At 34.7% G+C, this 21,172-nt stretch overlaps 1 protein-coding gene across 4 annotated transcripts; it reads left to right on the plus strand.

Moving 5' to 3' along the window:
* The first annotated feature begins 3,993 nt into the window (after positions 1–3,993).
* Positions 3,994–16,444, plus strand: LOC126967018 (G kinase-anchoring protein 1-like). Of its 4 annotated transcripts, none has more exons than XM_050811326.1 (8): positions 3,994–4,126; positions 4,381–4,560; positions 4,759–4,875; positions 8,362–8,554; positions 11,820–12,125; positions 13,886–14,025; positions 14,756–14,886; positions 15,576–16,444. In XM_050811326.1, exons 2-7 carry the CDS (start codon positions 4,396–4,398, stop codon positions 14,840–14,842), a joined length of 1,008 nt encoding a protein of 335 aa, XP_050667283.1. In that variant the 5' UTR covers positions 3,994–4,126; positions 4,381–4,395; the 3' UTR covers positions 14,843–14,886; positions 15,576–16,444. The 4 variants fall into 4 exon arrangements, with proteins under 4 accessions (XP_050667283.1, XP_050667281.1, XP_050667284.1 ...); XM_050811324.1 differs by having other exon boundaries at positions 4,018–4,184; XM_050811327.1 differs by lacking the exon at positions 14,756–14,886 and having other exon boundaries at positions 4,018–4,184.
* The last annotated feature ends 4,728 nt before the right edge of the window (positions 16,445–21,172 follow it).

Raw genomic sequence — 21,172 nt, forward strand, 5'->3', positions numbered from 1 at the left:
ACGTTTCATTTAACGAGAATTGAGAATAATATTATATGTTCTATCTCGCTCTAAAACTAATGCTATCGCAGTTTGTGTAAATTCGCGTCGAACCTCGATCATACGATGTCAATGAGCATTCCGCACCTACGTTGTCGCTCATTGATTAAAATTGCATGAATAGCGATCGAGTCCCGACGCTTCACTCGTCAGTCGAGTCCGCTCGGCCTTGCTGTGCGGTTGTGTAACGCGGAGCATATGACTGATCACGTGAGTATGTCTGCGATCGTCGAGAGAAAGTGCGATGCTTGAAACTTCACTAAGATGACTACTGGTGATCTGTATGATTCTATGAGTTGATGTACAGCATTATGAAATGGTTCTTATTAGAGCTAATATTACGTTATACAAAATAAAATGTTCTTATCAGAACGAATCTTTCGGCATACGCTTATTGCAGTTATTATGCACGATTACTATTTCTACGATCTTTAATGCTACGTTACAAGTTAGCTATTAGACATTTGTTTTAATTGATATTATTGGTTGTAGGTACAGCTACAGAGGCAAAAAGAGTGCACAGGAGATCGGCTGACTTGTAGTGCCGAACGCGGCGGGTCGCTGGTGGTCTGCGATGTTGGCGTCGGATAGGCACTACACTCCTGACCAGGCAATGGTCGGACGTTCCGAGAGGGGCGTCGACGGTGACCTGGTAACTATCGGGATGTGTAGTCAGCTGAAGATCTAATAAGGACGGCATTTGGCTATCCACATCAGGGAGCCGCGTTGGCGACTCAACCAATTGGGACAGACTTTACGCCAATGCAAAATTATGCACAGATCGCCCTGCGTAGTCTGTGGTACGTGATCCAAGCCATTCGGCATTGTGCCCGTTGAAATCACCCAAGACTACGATTTCAGCGGAGGGGATCTGTGCAAGCACGTCGTCAAATGCCGCTTGAACGCAGCCCATGAGGTGATCTGTTTCTGCGTTACCACAATGGGACCTGTAGACACACGCATAGATGCGGACGCGGTCCTCTAAATCTACGCGGAGCCAGAGAGTAGACAGGTCCCTACCCTCAAAATTGCCGAGACGGTGACAGCAGATATCCTCCCTAACGTACACACATACCCCGGCATGAGGCAAAAAATTATGCTCAATTTTGTACCCGGGGTACGTTAAATATGACGTATCGCTAGGTCGAGATATCTGCGTCTCCGTAAGGAAACACATGGCCGGCTGCGCCGTCTCAAGGTGGTGGTGGACGGCGTTTAAATTGGAGTGATGTTACAGAAGTCCACATAAAGCGTGGAGTGGGGTGCCGTGGACGTAGACCGAGCTTTATGACCCGGCACCGAGTCTTGCTGGAAGGACCATTCTTGGTTATTGAACATTGTGTTGTTTAGGGTCACTACCTTCTCAAGAATGGTACCTTGATACACTTGTGCCGATGTTTTGATACTTATATATACTTTTTCACAAAAGTATGGCTCAGTCACTCCTTCATAGGTAATACCTTCCAAACCATCACTGAAGTCGGATAGTGCCCAAGTTACATTCTGTCCACTGTTGAGCATAAATACGATTACTTTGTTTGTCAAAATGTTGCTCCATTGTAAAAATATCACACCCGTAAAGAAAATTTTTCTGTGACCTCCCTTTGCATACCGCTTCAGTAGTTGTTTCGATTTTACCACAACACGAACAAGAAGAAATCCTGTCCCAACAAGTGAGATCATACCACGTTTTCCAAAAGTCATTGCCGCTTTGGATGGCACTCACATAAGAATGATTTCAAAAGGTCGTAATGTACAGCAGTTATTATCTTTTCTTTATTGGTCACGGAGTCAGTTTTTTTATTGTTTAAAATTGAACGGAAGGTTGCAGCATAATCATTTTTTTCGTTTATTTTAAGCACTAAGAACCACAAAAATGTAAATTGAAAATAAAAACGGAAAATTCGAGTGAATTCGAGGTTTGTTGATAATAATTGCTGCGTATATCGCAGAAACCTCGAATCTTATGTCAAACAAACATCCTTTCTCTGTCTTATGCGTTACATGATATATGGTGATAATACAGTGTTTTCTAACTACAGACCAATAGCTATCACGTCAAGCGTTGACAAAATCATCGAAAAAAGTATAGTTAATCAACTCGGAATTTTTCTCAGTAAAAATGCAACACTAAATGAAAACCAACATGGCTTCCAAAAGGGAAAAAGTTCTAACACTCTTTTATCAAATTTCACAGATTAGACAAATAATTATTTAGAAAATAAGCAATTTGTAGTAATAATTTTCTTTGACAGCAAAAAAGCTTTTGACACGCTTGAAAGATCAACACTGCTCAATGTGATGGACGAATGCGGAGTACGAAGACCGCTGAAAGAATGGTTCGGAGAGTAACTGACGGCACGTTCGTACCGCGTACAGGTGAACGACGCACGCAGCGACGAGACCCCAGTGCAGAGCGCCGTCCCACAAGGGACGGGCTGTGGAGCCGTGTACTATCTCATGTACGTTAACAGCTTGTGCGGGGTGTTGCAGCACTGCACCGCAGAAATGTTCGCCGATGTTCTGTGCATACTACGCGTCAGTATCGACCTCGCCGAGATAACTCGACTCGTGCAGCAAGACGTGAAAGCAGTGGTCAAGTGGACACACGACAATGACATCGTCATCAATGCTGACAAAACTAAACAGCTAATCATACACTCTCCTTTCCTGTGTCCGACTGAATGTCCACCGCCAATTTATGCTCATAAATATAATTGCTTTCACAACAACTTAAATAACTGTACTTGTATGCCAATTAAAAATGTAAAAAGTTGTTATTATTTAGGAATAAAATTAGATAATAATCTTTCATGGTCTCCTTATGTAGATTATCTTTGTGAGAAATTAAGAATACTCCTAGGCTAATTCTACCACCTTAGTTTTAAAGTTCCTCTGAGCACATTAAAGTGCCTGTATATATCGCTGGTAGATTCCATAATGAGTTATGCTCTTGATTGCTATGGGTTAACTTTTAAAAAAAACATAAACAAATTACAATTGTTTCAGATAAGATTTTTAAAACTACTTGCAGACAATAAAACAAAAGAGAAATGTAAAGATAACTATAAAAAAATACTTAAAGTATGTAGAATACTACCAATTACCTTTAAAATTAAATATTTATTTGCACTTCACCACCGTGGCAATCAAGAGCGTAGTCCAACCCTGGTATGTCATGCTCACCAGACAAGGTCTACATCAGATGGTAAATATGAAGTACCTAGAGTTAGTAATTATTACGGAGATAGAACATTAAAAAGGAGAATCCCATATATATTAAATAGTTTACCAGCAGATATAAGACACGAACCTACTAAGATAAAGTTTAAAAATATGTTAAAAAAACTTATTTTGACAATCTGGACACTATAATATATTATATCAACATTTAAATAATAAGAGTCCTTAATAATGTTAAATAATATTGTATAAAAATTTGCACCTTCACGTTTATAAAAAAACTCCATAACTTTACATCTATTTATGTTACTAAATGTTATAATTAAGATTGCTTCTTGATGGTTTGTCTGTGGGATCACCACAGACAAACCATCAAGAAGGTTTTGTGGGACCATTATTTTATTTAGTCATTGTAATGTCAAAGCTGTAATAAATAAATAACTATATAAAACTAATAAATAAAAAATAATAATATGTCCATCTCGCTTGCACATATCAAGTTTGAAGTTGCTAAAATACCATCGACAACTAATCTTTGGATAAAAAGCGATTGAAAAATTCAAAACTTTTAATCGTTATATAAATCTAATTAAAACATGCGAAACGAGAAATGCTACCTACTGTTATAGCACTGAACTCAAGAAAAAAACTCAAAAATGGGTCAGATGCATACACCGTCCGAGCCAGAAACTCGTACTAGTCTCAGGATCTTGACAGGAGCGGAAAAAAATGCTAGTGTTATGTGCAAAGTTAGTAAAAGTGTTCTGTGGCAAAGTTAGAGTAAAAGTGTTCTGTGGTTCTGTCATCTGTGGCTGCCTGTGTCTAACACTAAACACATCCGCAACATCAACTCTAAAATAATTATAAATTCCTGAAGTTGAAAACAAATAATATCTCAAAGAAAGTATATCTTGTTTTTCTTTGTTATTTTCTCAATTTCCTTTGCTAGCTATCAACATATTGTGAGTGTTTATTCTTCGTGTGGTAGGGCTGTAGTAATATAGCTATATAAGACAGGATATATTTTTAAGAATATGTATATATATATATCCTGTCTTTATTCATAATAAAAAATACTAAGCCTTATGTTGCTAAACAAGCTATCTTGTAGGATTGAGATTATATATTCATTTATCAGGAACATGAATTCCTTTAAAGGTACAAATCCATAAAATGGCTGCTGTAATTGTCCAATCTCGTTTTGCCGGACTAAAAATTGAGGATGATGAAAACGCCAACGATATGCAAAAACCCAGAAAGAATAAAGTTAACACGTCTAAAAAAACCGAGCTACCTAAAAAAAATAAAGTGGCCAGTATCAACAACAATAAAACTCAGGTGAAGCAAATCTAGTATCTTATTTATTTTATTTATACCTTACCAACCAAATTTTATGTTATTTATTAATTTGTGTAAATGATACTTATCTGATGTTAACTTCCTAGAATTTTCATAGTATTATTAATGTCCAAGTTTTTGGATTTTAAATATTGTTGATACAAAAAAATACAATACTTACCATAAAAAAAATTGCAGGTGGTGCCCAAAAAACGTAAAGCAAAACCAAATGCTGCCACATCTGAACAGTGGGAAATGTGGAAACAGAAAGATGAAGAACTTGTTCATGGCAGCTATGAGTCAGAACTACAACAAGTAAGTATGTTTGAACCTGCCTAGAAGCACTAATGTACTGCTGGAACAGTAAATAGTAGTTTTAGGGCCTTGGCTATAGTAAAGAACATTTTGTATTGTAGTTTTGCTGTAAGTTTTTTTTTCTATGAAACCAAAAAATTTAAAAGAAATACTAGCGACATAAGTTGACAATTTCCCTCAGGAATAATATATCTAGATCTTGATAAAACATGAATGATACAAAACTTTACTTACAAAAATAAAATTTATTTTATTGTTTGATGTCATTCTAACAATAGCAATGGCTCAATAGATTTATTTGCCAACATACTACAAGTTTGATCCTCGTTGTTGTTATTGTTCATTTATTACTGAGGGGGTAATTTCCTACCATCAAGTGATAGCTTGTCCTTAGATAACTTAATTAAAATGGCAGAGTGATCCTACCTATCACCAAGTGTTGGATTCAATGACATTCTATACATACAGACAATGCACATTTACAGAATCAAAGCCGAAATATGGCACATGTTACAAATGACACCATAATAAGCTTCAACTGCTATGTCTCTACATTACTGCATTTACTCCAGTTGTTTAAAATGTTATTAGTCAATAGGCAGCAATGTAAACACTTTTTAGTTTAAAAGATGAGTATTTTGAATTTAGAACTTGATTTAGACAGTGGCATCAGTGGAGTAGCAGTTACTTATTTTTTTAAGCCTAGGCGAAAAAGAGGGTTGCCATAAGTTTTACGTTTGTCAGTCTGTTGCTATTTTCTGATCAAGTTCTGTTCAGTCTGAGATTTTTTAGGTTTTTAATAAAAAGTCACACTCATATTACATAAGCGAAAGTTTTTTTGTTGATTTATTGGTATTTGCGTGTATTTGTTACTCCTTAATACTAAATGTATTTTGATCTTATAAGTTAAGGTAAGCATATTTTATGTAAATAAATTATTTATTTACATAAAATAATTCGGGAAACTGGTTATTAAAATTTTAAGTTCCCTGAAATAAATTGAATTAATTAAATTTTGTCTATGAGACATAGACATATTTTTCTTTGAGGGCATTTGTAGTGTAAGCGGATTACATATCTTGCTATGACAGCTTTTGTCAAATCTATACTAATATTATAAAGCTGCAGTGTTTGTTTGTTTGTTTGAATGCGCTAATCTCTGGTACTACTGGTCCGATTTTAATGATTCTTTCAGTGTTGGGTAGTCCATTTATCGAGGAAGGCTATAGGCTCTGTTTTTTCTTTTTCAAAATTAGGGATCCGTAATAAAATTGCTATTTTGTAACACAAGGTATATATATATCCTGTCTCGAAAACCTATTTTTGCGTGCGCTGCAAAAACTATTGACAATAGAACAAAATGATGTACAGGCTATGTAGGCAATATTTTATTACTTATAAAACTATCGCGTGAATTATACTTTATATGGCAAAACAACGTTTGCCGGGTCAGCTAGTTATAAATATGGCTACTTGGACGTATGTGCATCAATTTGACTAAATTGACAAAATATATTGACTTTTGAAAGAGATTTCAATACTTTTAATGTTAAAAAAGATCTATCATGTTTTTTGAGCATGAATATTTAAATGCTTAAATCCTTCATTGGTGAAATATAAATAAGGAGGATATGATTTGAGCAATTGCCACTCGACTTATTTGGTTTCTAAAATTCTTCATCTCTCTTTTGCAACCAACTGGCACTAGTTGTCTTTCACTATCTTGTGTACGGAAAAGCTTAAAAAGATTATCTTTTACAGATTTCCGTTGTAAATGAGTATGAATAATTATCACTAAGTTGCGGTATGTCTGTGTTATTGTGTAAATAGCACTTTCCATAGACAAAATACAATATTGCTAATCATTGTTCAGTGAGCCTTTAAACAAAATGAGACTATAGTTTCACTTCTGACTGTGTGCTTGTCTCGTCCTTCATCTGCCTCTTTCTGACAAGCAGGAGAGAAAGGGATGTGAATACTTGTCAATAATTGTACCATATTTAATGAAAAATATTTGTTTTACTAAATTATTTACGCCTTTTGTCAACCTATCTTATATGATCATCATTTCTGCGGGATGACATCCACTGCTGGACAAACGCCTCCCCCAAAAGATCTGTGGAGATCTTTCTGGGTTTTGTGTTTCAGTCTGGAGGGCGCCGTAGCTAGTGAAATTACCGGGCAAATGAGACTTAACATCTTATGTCTCAAGGTGACGAGCGTAATTGTGGTGTTGCTAAGAATTTTTGGGTTTTGCATGGATCCTGAGCGGCACTGCATTGTAATGGGTAGGGCGTATCAATTACCATCAGCAGAACATCCTGCTCGTCTCGTCCCTTATTGTTATAAAAAAAAAAGAACAAAACAGCTGCCTCATAAGGCCCATATTTAGTGACCACGTCTGTGTTTCGTATATCATCACTGGCAACACACATTGGTTAAAAAGAAACTTTCGTCTTAGAAACCTAAGCTTAGAAGACGAAGTTCGTCTTCAGACACTGTGGTCTTTGGACGAGAAGATATTACGGAGCTTTTTATATAAATATAATAAACTTACCGGTGATAAGTCACATGATCTTTTATTTGCGTCGTTAACGTATTATTTGAGCACTTTTTTATAGCACAATTTGGCTTGTTGATTGACACGCAGTTGCCACACGACTAAGGAGAAAAGTGTGCTTACATTGCCTTTAAGCACACTTTTTCCGTTCGGCTATCAGACTGCGAATGATATGTCCATATGTATAGAACGTTTTTGTTTGGATTGTACAATAGAAATTATTGATGACTTATAAAAATCACCAAGTGATGAATTGTACAATTGATGACTCGTTAAAAGCGGGTGGGCTGATCACCTATCACCAAGTGATGCATTGTCCGCTGACCCATGTAAATCGGGTGCAGTCATTACCTAAAATTCATCATTCGTTACGAAATATATTATAAGTCATTACGAAAATATTTTTAACAGTATGCAATAATGATTACAACACTAGGTTTGAAATGGTAGGTGCAAATTCAAATTTAATTAATTCTTATTTATTTTTTATCGCATTGATTTATATTTCGTGTAGTCGCATCTTATATGTACGTACTAAAGTTTTACTGAAGTATTTTTAGTTATATCTCTAATCTCTATACTGTATCCAGGTAATAATTTGCGATTGATTGATCTATTTGTACAACATTTCTAATGTCAGCTGTTGCGGCGAAACGTTTCGGCTTTTTTGTAGTTTAGGGACTATTGATAGCGTTAATTAGATAACTTTGGTAAACAATGATCTGCATTGAATTTTTGTTTTAAAGAATTAAAAATAAATTGCATGACATACATTTTCATTGCACACGTTCAGAATCTTGGTGTCATTGTAACCCCTTTAATTTTTAGATGTAGTAGTAACATACCCTGTATATTATGCCAATTATCTATTTAATAAGACTAATATTATTGAATTATTAATACAAGTGTTTTCTGATTATTTTTAGGCTATAATTTTATCTAAACTAGACTTTGAAGAGAAGAAGGATGTTTATAAGCAGCTAAAAAAAGTAGCAGATACTGAGAAAAAGGCAGAACAGTCTGAGAAAAAGTGTGAAAAAAATAAGAAAAGTAAAAAGAAAAATGTAATGAGCCTCGACCAGTTTAACGAAATGGTTAACCCTGGTGAGGAGAATAAATGTAAGTAACTTTTTTCAATCAGGTTAAATGAGCCCATTATCAATACCCAGAGTACTCAATATTCTAGTGTGAATGGTTGGTGGCAATCAGATAAGAATATGCTATCTATGTTTGTACTCTACTACAACCAGGTCTGACTCACTCCCTGTGTAGGTATCGAAATTGTAGGTACGTGCGGCGGACACACCAACGTTGCTATCCAGTAGGAACTCACGAGAGAGTAGTGACGCGAGCTTTGATCGTCACCAACTTCACCGATCCTTCCGATCTTTTAAAAATGGAGAAACATAAAAAAGCAAAGGATGGTAGAGGTCATTGCGATGCATATTTTATTTTATTAACTTCCTAAAGACGTCGAAACAATGTGTTATTTATTACTATAATACTAAGTTGGTAGCTTCAATGGTTGTGTCATTTATCCTACTTATAGCAAGAGCTGATCGCTAAAACGTTGTTTGTTATTGTTAATATAATACCTTAAAGGACGTGGTGAAAGTCTAGCTAGCGTCATGGTTCTGTTCAAGCTCGTATGTACACCTACCTACTTTAATAGTTAATACTTTTTGAAGGAAAAATGAACTATGTTGACTATTTTATGGTCCTACGCATACCTTACTACCTGCAAGTAATGTTGGTTTGACAACGAAAAATATTTTAGAAATTTATATTTTAGAAAAAACTGAGCTATTCCTATAAGATGACCTTATATTTGGTAGGCACAGTTCTAGGTAAAGAAGACAACCCTAACGTCGTCAGAAGAGGTAAGAGTCACGCGATAGAGAGAGATGCAACTTCTAGGTAAACAAAAATTAAAGTTTATAGCGCAGTGCGATCTGAATTGCACCTTATTGTATGTCTGCGAGTGAGTCTTCTGTACTTGTGCTATTGAGTATAACTGTTGTGTATTTGAACAAACGTTGTCATATTAACCGCATCTGCAACCTGTCGTCAACTTGTAACAATAATTTTTATTGGCGACTTTTTGGGGTGTATGATTGGATACAGACCATCCACATATGATACAATTACTTTGTTATATCTAACAATAATATGTGTGATTCTAATAATTTATATATTATACTAGCCGGCCCAGTAAACGTTGTCGTATAAAAAATTGATGACGACCGATTCGCAGACTTACCAAATATTATTAAATCATACAAAAAATGTATCGTACTACAATAATTATTGTATTCGATTGCCATCTTGCAAATCCTATTTCTGTGGATAGTGGAGAATAATATAAAAACCGCGATACAGAAATAGGTTTTGATCGTAGATGGGTGAAAATTTGGCCAAGTAGTGTTTAGAATCATTTCCAATCCCAGAAACTAAACACCGTAAAGGATCTGGTGGTGGGACTAATTGTGGCAATTTTACTTTGCCTCCAGCACAATATAATCTAGTAGATTCATCATTGTATATAACGCCTTACAATATTTACAAATTTTCCAGCACAATAATCTATTGCCGGGTCATAGTGGAATGCAGAAAGCACGATCTAGAATCACAGGAGCACTGCGTCTGCGGAATCACTCAATTTCATTATGTCGTCCTCGCTGTTGTTGTATTTGATGTGCACCAAAGAGAATTTAAGCCTATCTGCTTCATTGTCACTCACTAAAGAACGCAATTCTGACATATCAATACGACTATTCTCATAATCTGTCTCTCTCTGGTCATCATTGCGGTTAGCACGTGAGGTAGCTCTTCGCACATTTGATTGACTGCGACGTCTTAAGTCAGGTAGGCTTCTCCTCGGCATCGTTAATTGTAATTAATCAAAGTAGAAAAGTTCTCGCGCACTTAGTAGTAGTGTCACTATCACAAAAGATCAACAAAAAAAGAGCATATAACTTCAATATCACAATGCATAACCGAAGTCAGAAAGTTCTCGCGCATGTTGCGGTAATCGTCACTCACAGTGATAGAAGGATGCACTCCTTGTCTAAGATATCGATCGAAATAGAGGATGGATCGACATATTGGTCGTCAAATGTCAAATATTATGGTTAGGTTCAGAAATTTAATTTGTGACAAAACTTAATAATAACTTTATTTCCCAAACATTACAATAATTAATAATAGTTAGTAGTTACAAGTTACAAATAGTTCTAATTTATATCATGACACGGGAATGGGTCAGGGATTGGAAATAATACTCCGCTTATAGGAACGAGTCTTTATTTGCGTTCACTTTTTCTGAACTTGCACTTGCCGGTCTGCCGCTGTTCCTTTTGTGGGCGGCAGTACCTTTAACGTGTCACACTGCACCGAATACTAGGTCTCTTCTATCTTCTTCTTCTTGGAACACTTCCACTTTTCACTACTTATTCTTTTCTTCTTCTTCTTTACACTTTCGAGTCAGAACTAGAACTGCCGTAGGCCACGCTTAGTACGGCTTATATACCCCCGGATCTGTTCCATTTTCAAAATGATTCCCCCATTCCATCTTTAAATTTAAATTGTACTAGAAAATTCTTTTAACTATTTTTATCCTGCTTACACATTTTCCATCCCTTTTTTTCTGTTCGATTTGATCCTGAACTTACTAGAAATTTCCATTAACTTTACAAAACCCAAAAAAATTCCATACACTGGTAGGTGTATCGAACCCGGGTCTACAGCGTTTAAAGTAAACACTTTTCCGCTGAGCTACGAATATTGCTGACGGAGCTGTTGAAATTAACAATGTCTTGAAGTTTGACAACTCTCGTCATATACTTCGAAGCGTTGCTACGCAACATTATTAATTATTTACATACAAAACAGGGAGCAAAGACAACTAAACTAGTATGAACTGTGTTTCAGCTGTCAGAGGCTTCTCGGTACAAGACATCATTACCTACATATACTAATACTTAAGAATTATTAATCTACATAAAAATAATCTGATAGATAGTTAACAACTGAAGTTAATCTACCAAGTATAGTTAGCTAAATTTAATTTAATTTTTTACCTCCTGAGAAAGTTAGAGAGATATAAAAATTCTAAGTAGTTATTCATTTTAAACTATTCTTTCAATTTGGTTTCTGAACGACGGGAAGACGTCAAAGGGAAAACAAAATTGTTGTTTTTATTTAATTCCTAGCATTTTCATATTTATTCACCTTTTAAACCTTCACTGGACTTCCACAAATAATTCAAAACCAAAATTAGCCATATCGGTCCAGCCGTTTTCGAGTTTTAGCGAGACTACCGAACAGCAATTCATTTTTATATGTATACACAATACAATTTTAATTATTAATCTTATATTATCAGCTAGCCAGGAGAATGGGAAAGACCCTGAGGAGGAACAGTTACAACTACCTGGTAAAGACACAAAGTTCTTTGAAAGAGTACAGGATGATGTAAAAAATGAAATGCTAAAAGATAAAATTATAGAAAGAGTGCGAAATCAACCGGTACATGATGAAATCATAACAAAAGTACAGTATAAAGAGGCTATAGAAAGGAAAGAGAAAGAGATAACTGAATTAAGAGAAGAAGTCACAAGGCTGAAGGATGAACTATTTAAAGTAAAGACAAGAAATCGGAAGTTGTGTAATATACTTGGACAGGGTGAAAGTATGTGTCAACTTTTATTACATTACTCATTTAGTAGTGGAATAGTGTCGTTTCATCAGAAATTTGATCAAAAACTTGTTAAATCTGGCGTTCATCATGCAGTGTGGCAACTACCGGCACAAATTTGTGTATACATTATTAATATTCCGTTTATCTTCAATTATGTGTGTTGTATCACTGCCCTTCTATAACAGTTTCGTTACAGTCGCAAGCAATATGTTCACGTAATGGTTAGTGATATGGCCTATCGATTTATTATTATTATATTAAAAAATTACAGAAATGCCCCATATTATATCATATGGGGCATTTCTGTAATATATAAAGAAGGCCTCTGAGTTTCTTGCGCCCGTTCTACTCAGGTCTGAGGTATATATTTTCGAACGGGTGGTAGATTTTGATGTTCCAATTTAAAATGATATTGAAGTAAAACTTGTTTATGGAAGCCTGAAAGTGTGATATTTAAGACTAATATTTTTTATATAGATTTTTCGGAATATGTTTTTTAATTTTTTTTTTCAATAACTTTATTGGAGTATTTTTAAGTTAAACTTCAGTTAGCTGGTGAATGCGTGAAGAAACGTTACGAAAATTGTGATCGGGCGAGGCGAAAGGAAGTTGAGAGGGATATATAAAATAATAAGTTTTACTTTAATTGCGCGTAAAGATTACACGCACACAATTTTATAAATAAAACATATAAATTTTAATTTGTCGGATAAGATCATCACATCGGTACCTTTTAATGGCATGTAACAGTAATGTATGTATGCAATGCATTTCTGTTTTTCGGTATGAAGGGCGCATTAGCTATTCAAATTACTGGCCCATGCGACTTAACGTCTGAAAGCGACAAGTGCAATTGCTGTACCGCTCAAAATTTTGGGTTCATTCAAGGACCCCGAGTGCAATGTAATGGCTTGCATCACTTACTATCAGACAGCCACGTCACTTTTTCCATTACCGTACTGCTTTATATGTAAACACGATGATTAGATATTATAAGTAAATATAATATAAATCTAGTATATCTAAAAAAAAAGTCCAGGATCCTTTTTGTCTATGTCAAATTCAAATTCAAATTCAAATATTTTTATTCAAAATAGGATGTGACATCAAAATGAATGCCTCAGACCTGAGAAGAATGGGCGCAACAAACTCAGCGGGCTTTTTTTTTTCATTGAATAAATATGTTTACAAAGTAATATTGTACAATTAAACTTATTATATAATAGCCTGAGGGCGGTCACTCCCAATCTGTGGTATCATTAAGAAAGTCATTTATATTATAGTAACCTTTACCACACAAACGTTTTTTAACAATTCTTTTGAATAACGTTATATTTCTGATACATAAGCGACGACCTGTATAGCCGAGTGGTTAGCGATCCTACCTACTAAGCTAGAGGTCCCGGATTCGAATCCCGGTAGGTGCAAGCATTTATATGATGAATATGGATGTTTGGTTCCGAGTCATGGATGTTTAAATGTATTTATGTATGTTTGTATAAATGTATGTATGTTTAAGTAAGTATATTGTATTAAATATATCATTGTCTTGTAACCCATAAAACAGGCTATATATGCTTAACTTGGGGCAAGATAATTTGTGTAAAAAGTGTGTCAATATTATTATATTATATTATTATTATAAGCCTAAATAGGTACTTTATGACAAACAAGCATTATGCAGGGGTGGATTCTGTAAACCAGTACCTATATAGCCAAAATTGTATACCGTAGCTTATTTCAAATTTTAGTGAAGGACAAAGCAGAGGTATTAGTGGAAGTTGAGAGATTGAGGGCTGTCCAGGTTGAGTTGAATACAGAGTTAGCATCACTCCACTCGGATCTTGAGAAGGAGAGATCGAAGAATGCTGACCCTAGGTCTAAAGATAAGGTAAATAATTCTATTTTATATAACTCATTTGTACAATAAACAACTAGACCCACATTCACGCTCATAAATTGTCTGAAGCAAAACTCTGCCTAAGCGTCTATTAGGCAGAGTTTTCGTTCAGTTCAGTCGACACACTTGTCACATCGATCCGACGGCTCTTTCCGAAGAGTGTTTTACAAATTATAGTTAATAGACATCTTATACTAGCTGACCCGACAGACGTTTTTCCGTACATAATAAATAAAATTCTGTTTTTTTTTTTTTATTAATTTCTCAATAATATTTCATAACATCAAGAATTATTTCGTAAAATATGCTCCCTGTTGTTTAAATGAAATTGTTTGACAGCAGAGCTTTTAAACCGTGCGTCAATAAATTGTCTCAGAAAATATGTCCATAAAAAATAAATATTGGAAATAAAAATAATTATGGGTCCCAAATCGAAATAAAAACTTTCTGATCTCTCAAGTTGGACTAAACTGCATGAAGCAATCCTCATTAAAATCCGTTCATACCAGGCGTATGGAGAGTTTTAAAAATTGCATTTGGCAACAAGCACAGCGATTAAATATAAAAATTAATTAAAATTTATACAAAAAAGAGATTCCAAATTCAAATGTATTTTTTTTTATTGTAACAGTATTTATAGCCAGACTGTATATTAAGATTATGCCTGTAATGCTATCAGAGAACTGACTAATTCTAAAAGTAATGAAAAAGTGTTTTTCAGCGATATCCCAATAGAAAGAAAAATGTACGATTTGATGTTTCATCAGAGGCGCTATTACAGAATGAATCGAGTACCTCGACAGTATAGAAACAACTGGAACTAAATTAAAGATATCAAGCGAAAGATACAAAGTAAATTTTACTCAAGTGCATTATTACTATACGAAATTAAGTCTTAGTTTTAGTATTATTTTTAGAAATAATAGTATCCTTTCCTAATCCTCTTAAATAAATTTAGTAAACATCTTCATGTTTACAAATGTTATAATTTTTTTAAGTGGAAACTTCTTTAGCATTGCTGTGATTTGAAAGTCGATGAAACGAAAAGGCGCGACAGTAAAGCGAGACAGACACATACATTATAAAAATAACGTGGGAGAAAATGAGGCAATATACAGTGAAAAAAAATAGGAAGCATTATACAGTGTTTTTGTACCAGGCGATATCATAGTTGAGGAAGAGATTTTCTCATGTATGACACAAGTCTTTATTACCTTAATATATTCTGATGTCCTCTTCTCCTGGTGTCTATATAGTAATGCGCTCGACGTATTACTATATAGACACCAGGAGAACATAAATATGGTAGCGGTGATGGTCTTTCATAGTGGTTGAAATCATGTGTTATCCTAGCCACATGTACCAGGACTTCAAATGCAGTTTAGAGGTTCATGCATAATGCAGGTTTCACTGCTGTCGTACTTTGTAGGCACGCGCATTTTTTTTATTAGAAATATTTTTTATATATTTTAAGGCAAACGACGCGTCCGCGCGTTTGATGTTTGATAAATGATTAATAATATATATTTTTTGTATTTCAGAAAAAAAGAGGCACAAATGGCGATAAAGATAAATAGTATTCTATACCTATTTAAATATTTAATTTTTATGTAAGAATTGTTAAGAACTGTCGATTTTGTTATATTTTTTATTATTTCTGGCGATTGATGGATCTACAGCACGGCTGTTCAAAATAACTGTCCGTGGCGGCCTTACTGTTTTCGTTTGATTAAATTCAATACAAACTGAGCCAGGTGATTTGGGAGAGTAATACAGAACAATACATTTCTATGCGAACTTACTGAACGCAGAGAAGTTAAAGATTTTATAGTTTCGCTTCAGTTGATTTTGAATTATTTATTTATAAATAAATAATACACGCTGTTATCGTATTGCTCGCCCATTTAATTTTTTACAGTATAAATATAACTTTTTAATGTTATGTTGTTAGAATGCAAAGTTTAAGAATATAAAAAAAAATATTATGAATGTAAAAAAAAATCTAGAATTCCCTTTTACATGGGCAAGTTCGTCTAACTTGTAAATATTGTTCAATGAGGGTCGTGTGATGAACAGCATTATTTCGTTTTAGTCACTCAAGTTAACTGAACTAAAATGATGATTCGAATATTGTAACCGAATGTGACGTCTGATTTTATTTGATCTCTTTAATCATTTAATTTTTACGAAAGTATTTATTAAATACAAATTCTCTTAGTTTCTGTGATAAACGACTCGAAATTTAGTTTTATTCAATGCGAAAGTGATCTAAAACTACAGTATTAGATGTTACGCTGTTTTAGAGATACCTTCGTTGGTTGGCATTGTGAACGCTTGTTTATGGTATGGTCGAGTTTATTATACTTTACCAGATAGTCTCTATTAAACTTTTTTTCACATAAAAACTATGCATGTTTTATTTTCGACAAAAGCCCAAGATATTGAGTACTTTATGATCCAATATAAAATGTTTGAATGTATGTATAAATATTAAGATTTTCCGATGAAACTGGTGCTTTTTTGCTACGTGCTGGCGTTTACTCGCTTTATTACTTAATTGTTTTACAGTTTGGAGGGCGCCCGAGCCATCGTTATACTCCGTTCACGATGACGATCGAACGATCTCTTACGGAGATACAGCAAGATAGAAAAGGTAAGCGAATCTATTGTTACTATAACCGATTCTGATTGAGAAGTTGTAAACTTACCAAACCTGGAAAACTACCGATACTGCCAAATTCGTATAGAGTAATAGACAAATAAATCTTCTACCCATTATGTCAATGGTTTTTGAGAAGATACTGATAGGTAGACTTACCGCTAGTTTCAGAAAGCGTCCATAAAGTTAATGTTTCATTAAATACTCGTCACTTTCTCTTTTATTTTGACAGTCAAAGATAGCATGTGATATACTGAAACATTAACTTTATGGATGCTTACTGCAACTACCGGTTAAGCCCATACAAGATAATTGCAACTCACACCATCAGTTTGGCTTCTGACCACTGCACTCAACCGTAGAACAGGCACATTAAAAGGCATAAAAGGCATTTATTTTCTCAAAATTGATTCCTTTAGAATTCTATTTGATGTCATTTCTAATATACTACATATTACTACCGCTGCAGAAACAAATGGCTCTGAGAGATGAACAGTCATAATATTTATTTCTTTAAAAATTTCTTTGAGAGACTGTCTATAACAAAGCACGCACAGCTGTCTTTTGCAGAGCAAACTATAGCAATGTCAACAGCATGACCCCACTGTAAAATACTGTACGTCATGATGCTGTGAAAATAACTGAAGTACACTAATCTAACGGTCGCAACATTCGTGTACTCTCTAATCTTTCTAACAGCATATGCCGCAGAGCTGAGTCTATCTGTTAGTTGGGCAATATGTGGACCCCACTGAAGCTTTTTATGTAACGTTATACCCAAGAAGATCGTAGTGTCCACAAGTTCCAATCTCTGGTCATTTATAAGTACGTTGGTTTGTACCTACACTGTGTTTGGTGTAATGAACCGTAAACACTGTTTTTTCAAGGACGCGTTTACGAATCCGACAAAAATAAGATATTTTTCGGTAGAGTTTGTGATGAAATGAAACTAAATCTAACAAAACTAAAGATTGCCACAAGTAGATTACTTCTTTATCTCCAATTAGAGGGAAATTTTTGCTTTGAAATTTTGATATTTTATGTCGTAAAAACGATTATCCGTTACCTCTTCACACAAAATTGACGAAATGGGGCTTCATTCAGGATCAGGTACATAATTTTATCTCTTAAAAATTACATAAACAAAGCAGATATAATATTTTAGAAAACACGGATACTAAATTAATGAATATGTTATAAATAATCTCAGAAAAAAATAAAAATGAATGGTCTAAAATTCATATATTTTTCTGATAGCATGAGCTCTATAGTATGGTATTAAGGGTTATTTTATTTTGTCACTTCGTACGCATTGCACAGAAAGAACTATCGAAACAACGTCAGTCCGCGCTCGGCCGCCGTCGTGGGTAGACTCAGTGTCAGTTGTAAGCAGCAGCTCGTACTTGGAAAGATCGCTGTACGAACATGAATATTTTTTATAATCTCTACAATACTGTCTTTGATATTTTACATAAAATTTTGCACTCAGTCAGATTTTCAAAATGTTATGTTTCTGTATTTTTTTTGAAAAATTTGTGATTTATAAGTTCATCTCTAAACATAAGGTCTATATTAAATCGACATCCAAGATGGCGCCTATGAAATTTATCAACTTCTCTTCATGGGTGTCATTTTCATGGTTTTCGGGGTCAACAATAACGAATATTGGGTCAAAATCTAAATCTAAGATGGCGCCTATGAAAATTACCAACTTCTCTTTATAAGTGTCATTTCATGGTTTTCGGGGTCAACAATAACGAATATCGGGTCAAAATCGAAATCCAAGATGGCGCCTATGAATTTTACCAACTTTTCTTCATGGGTGTGATTTTCATGGTTTTCGGGGTCAACAATAACGGATATTTGGTCAAAATCGAAATACAAGATGGCGCCTATGAATTTTACCAACTTCTCTTCATGGGTGTCATTTTCATGGTTTTCGGGGTCAACAATAACGAATATCGGGTCAAAATCTAAATCCAAGATGACGCCTAGGAATTTTACCAACTTCTCTTCATGGGTGTCATTTTCATGGTTTTCGGGGACAACAATAACGAATATCGGGTCGCCAAGATGGTGCCTATGAAAATAACCAACTTCTCTTCATAAGTGTCATTTTCATGGTTTTCGGGGTTGTTGACCCCGAAAACTAACGAACATCGGGTCAAAATCTGTTCTCTAAACCAATTGATTTTTGTCAATATTAGAAATTATTAGATGTTTTACTAATTATTATTACTCATTAAACCTGCACAATACAAAGCTAGTGGGGAAGATGTTCTACTTGCTCGTGGCCGTGTGCTAAGCCTGCATGATACAACGCTAGTAGTGAAGTTGTTTTACTTCATAGCGGCACCGACTGCTCCATGATACATTCGAATTTTCTCACTCTATCTCAATCAGACTCAATCTTCCTCCCCTCTTCTTGGATAAAACGTCCTTCATTTTTTTGACACTATATTCCGTTTCATCCGTAAAAATTTTACCTTCATGCGGGCAAAGAAGTTTCACTTCAAAAATGATCCCAAATTCGTTCTCTGCACCCTCGAGAACCTCGAATACGATATCCATATTGGTGAAATCATAATTTTGCGCGGCGGCCATCTTGCATTTCAAAAATGATCCCTAAATCGTTCTCTGCACCCTCGAGAACCTTGAATATGATATCCATATTGTTGAAATCATAATTTTGCGCGGCGGCGATCTTGCATTTCAAAAATGATCCCTAAATCCGTTCTCTGCACCCTCGGATCCGATACCCATATTGTTGAAATCATAATTTTGCGCGGCGGCCATCTTGGATTTAAAAAAAACTGCGTTTACTGCACACGACTTTATGCGACAGAATTGCCATCTAAAGTTCTAATATTTAACTACTAAACGAATACATCAACCAATTATCAAAAATACATAGGTATTAAAAAAAAACAAAATTCAAACTTGCTAAAGTATCAAATTCATTTGATTCCCGCAATTAACTTTAAGTACGTGTATGTGTTTGAGCGGTGTCAGTGTATTGGTGCGATTCGATACCTCTCTGTTTTGAGAACACGTCCTTAATGTTCAAGTGCAGATTATGCGTTTCAAACCAACGCACTATCTTTGAGAGTGCATTGTTTACCTCGTCTTCAATATCTACACGTCGCTTCTCTTTAAAAATAAGTGAAGTATCATCAGCAAACAATACAATCTTATGGCTATCATCTACCACAAACGGTAAATCGTTAATATAATATATAAGAAACAAGAAAGGACCCACAGGTTTAGCCGAAGACCGTTTGCCATTTACATCGACTATCTGAACTCATTCGTTTAAATATGATTTTAACAGATTTAGGGCTCTATTTTTCACTCCATAATGCTTTAGTTTTAGGAGTAAAGTTTTATGGTGGACGCAGTCAAATGCTTTGGACAAATCACAAAAAATGCCCAATGCATCTTGTGACCCTTCACAGGCGTCAAAGATGTGCTCAATGAGTCTAGTACCCGCATTAATTGTTGATAAGCCTCTAGTGAAACCGAATTGATTTTTGTTCATTAATTTAGAAAAATGCATTTGTAGCTGTTGAAGCAAGTTTTTCAAAAATTTTACTAAAAACAAGCAGCACTGAAATAGGCCTGAAATTAGCAGGGTCAAAAGAATTGCCCTATTTAAATAATGGTATAACTTTGCTGTATTTCATGAGGTCAGGGAACACACCCTCATCTATGGATTCATTAAATATTCAAGTATGTATTTTACAATATAAGTCGAATAAATACGAAGCCCTGTAGGGCTTTCGTATTTTTTAGGTTAATTAATTTGAAGATTTTTATTATATCGCTACCTTTAACATTCTTAAATTTCAATTCAATGGAAGATACTGGTACGTGTAATTTAAGCATATCATGTGCTGCTTTTGGTGAAGAGTTAAGGTCTTTGGTCGTGATAATCGGGGAGAAGTATTTATCAAATTCATTTGCAATTTCTATTTCCGAATTTATAACGCGATTATTAATATTTAAACAAATAGATGTGTTACGGCAATTCGATCTACCAGTTTCATTGTTAATTAAATTCCAAGTCGTTACTTCATTATTACTGTTTTTAATTTTATCATCATTTATGACAAACTACTTGAAAGAGCTTGGAGTATTTATTTACATATATTTTAAATTCTTCACTATTATTGTATTTTTTCTCATTATAAAGGTCATATAAGCGTTTACGACTTTTGTGGATACCCATTAATACAATATACTTACTTAAACATACATAAATACATATGAACATCCATGACTCGGAAACAAACATCCATATTCATCAAATAAATGATTGCACCTACCGGGATTCGAACCCGGGACTTCTAGCTTAGTAGTCAGGGTCACTAACCGGTTCCGGTAATTCGGCTATATGGGTCGTCGTAACAGTAAACAATGTTTGTTGTTTAGTGTTACCGTTACTGGAGTAAAATCCTGTCAAATTCCTCACAGAAGGAA

Source organism: Leptidea sinapis, chromosome 12 (assembly GCF_905404315.1).
Source record: "Leptidea sinapis chromosome 12, ilLepSina1.1, whole genome shotgun sequence".
Lineage (NCBI taxonomy): Eukaryota > Metazoa > Arthropoda > Insecta > Lepidoptera > Pieridae > Leptidea > Leptidea sinapis.

Excerpts from the sequence above, each read along its gene's own strand:
- LOC126967018 (XM_050811326.1), top strand. The coding sequence starts at position 4,396 with ATGGCTGCTGTAATTGTCCAATCTCGTTTTGCCGGACTAAAAATTGAG. Across the intron at positions 4,561-4,758 it reads TCAACAACAATAAAACTCAG|GTGGTGCCCAAAAAACGTAA; the intron begins GTGAAGCAAATC and ends AAAAAATTGCAG. Across the intron at positions 8,555-11,819 it reads CCCTGGTGAGGAGAATAAAT|CTAGCCAGGAGAATGGGAAA; the intron begins GTAAGTAACTTT and ends TTATATTATCAG.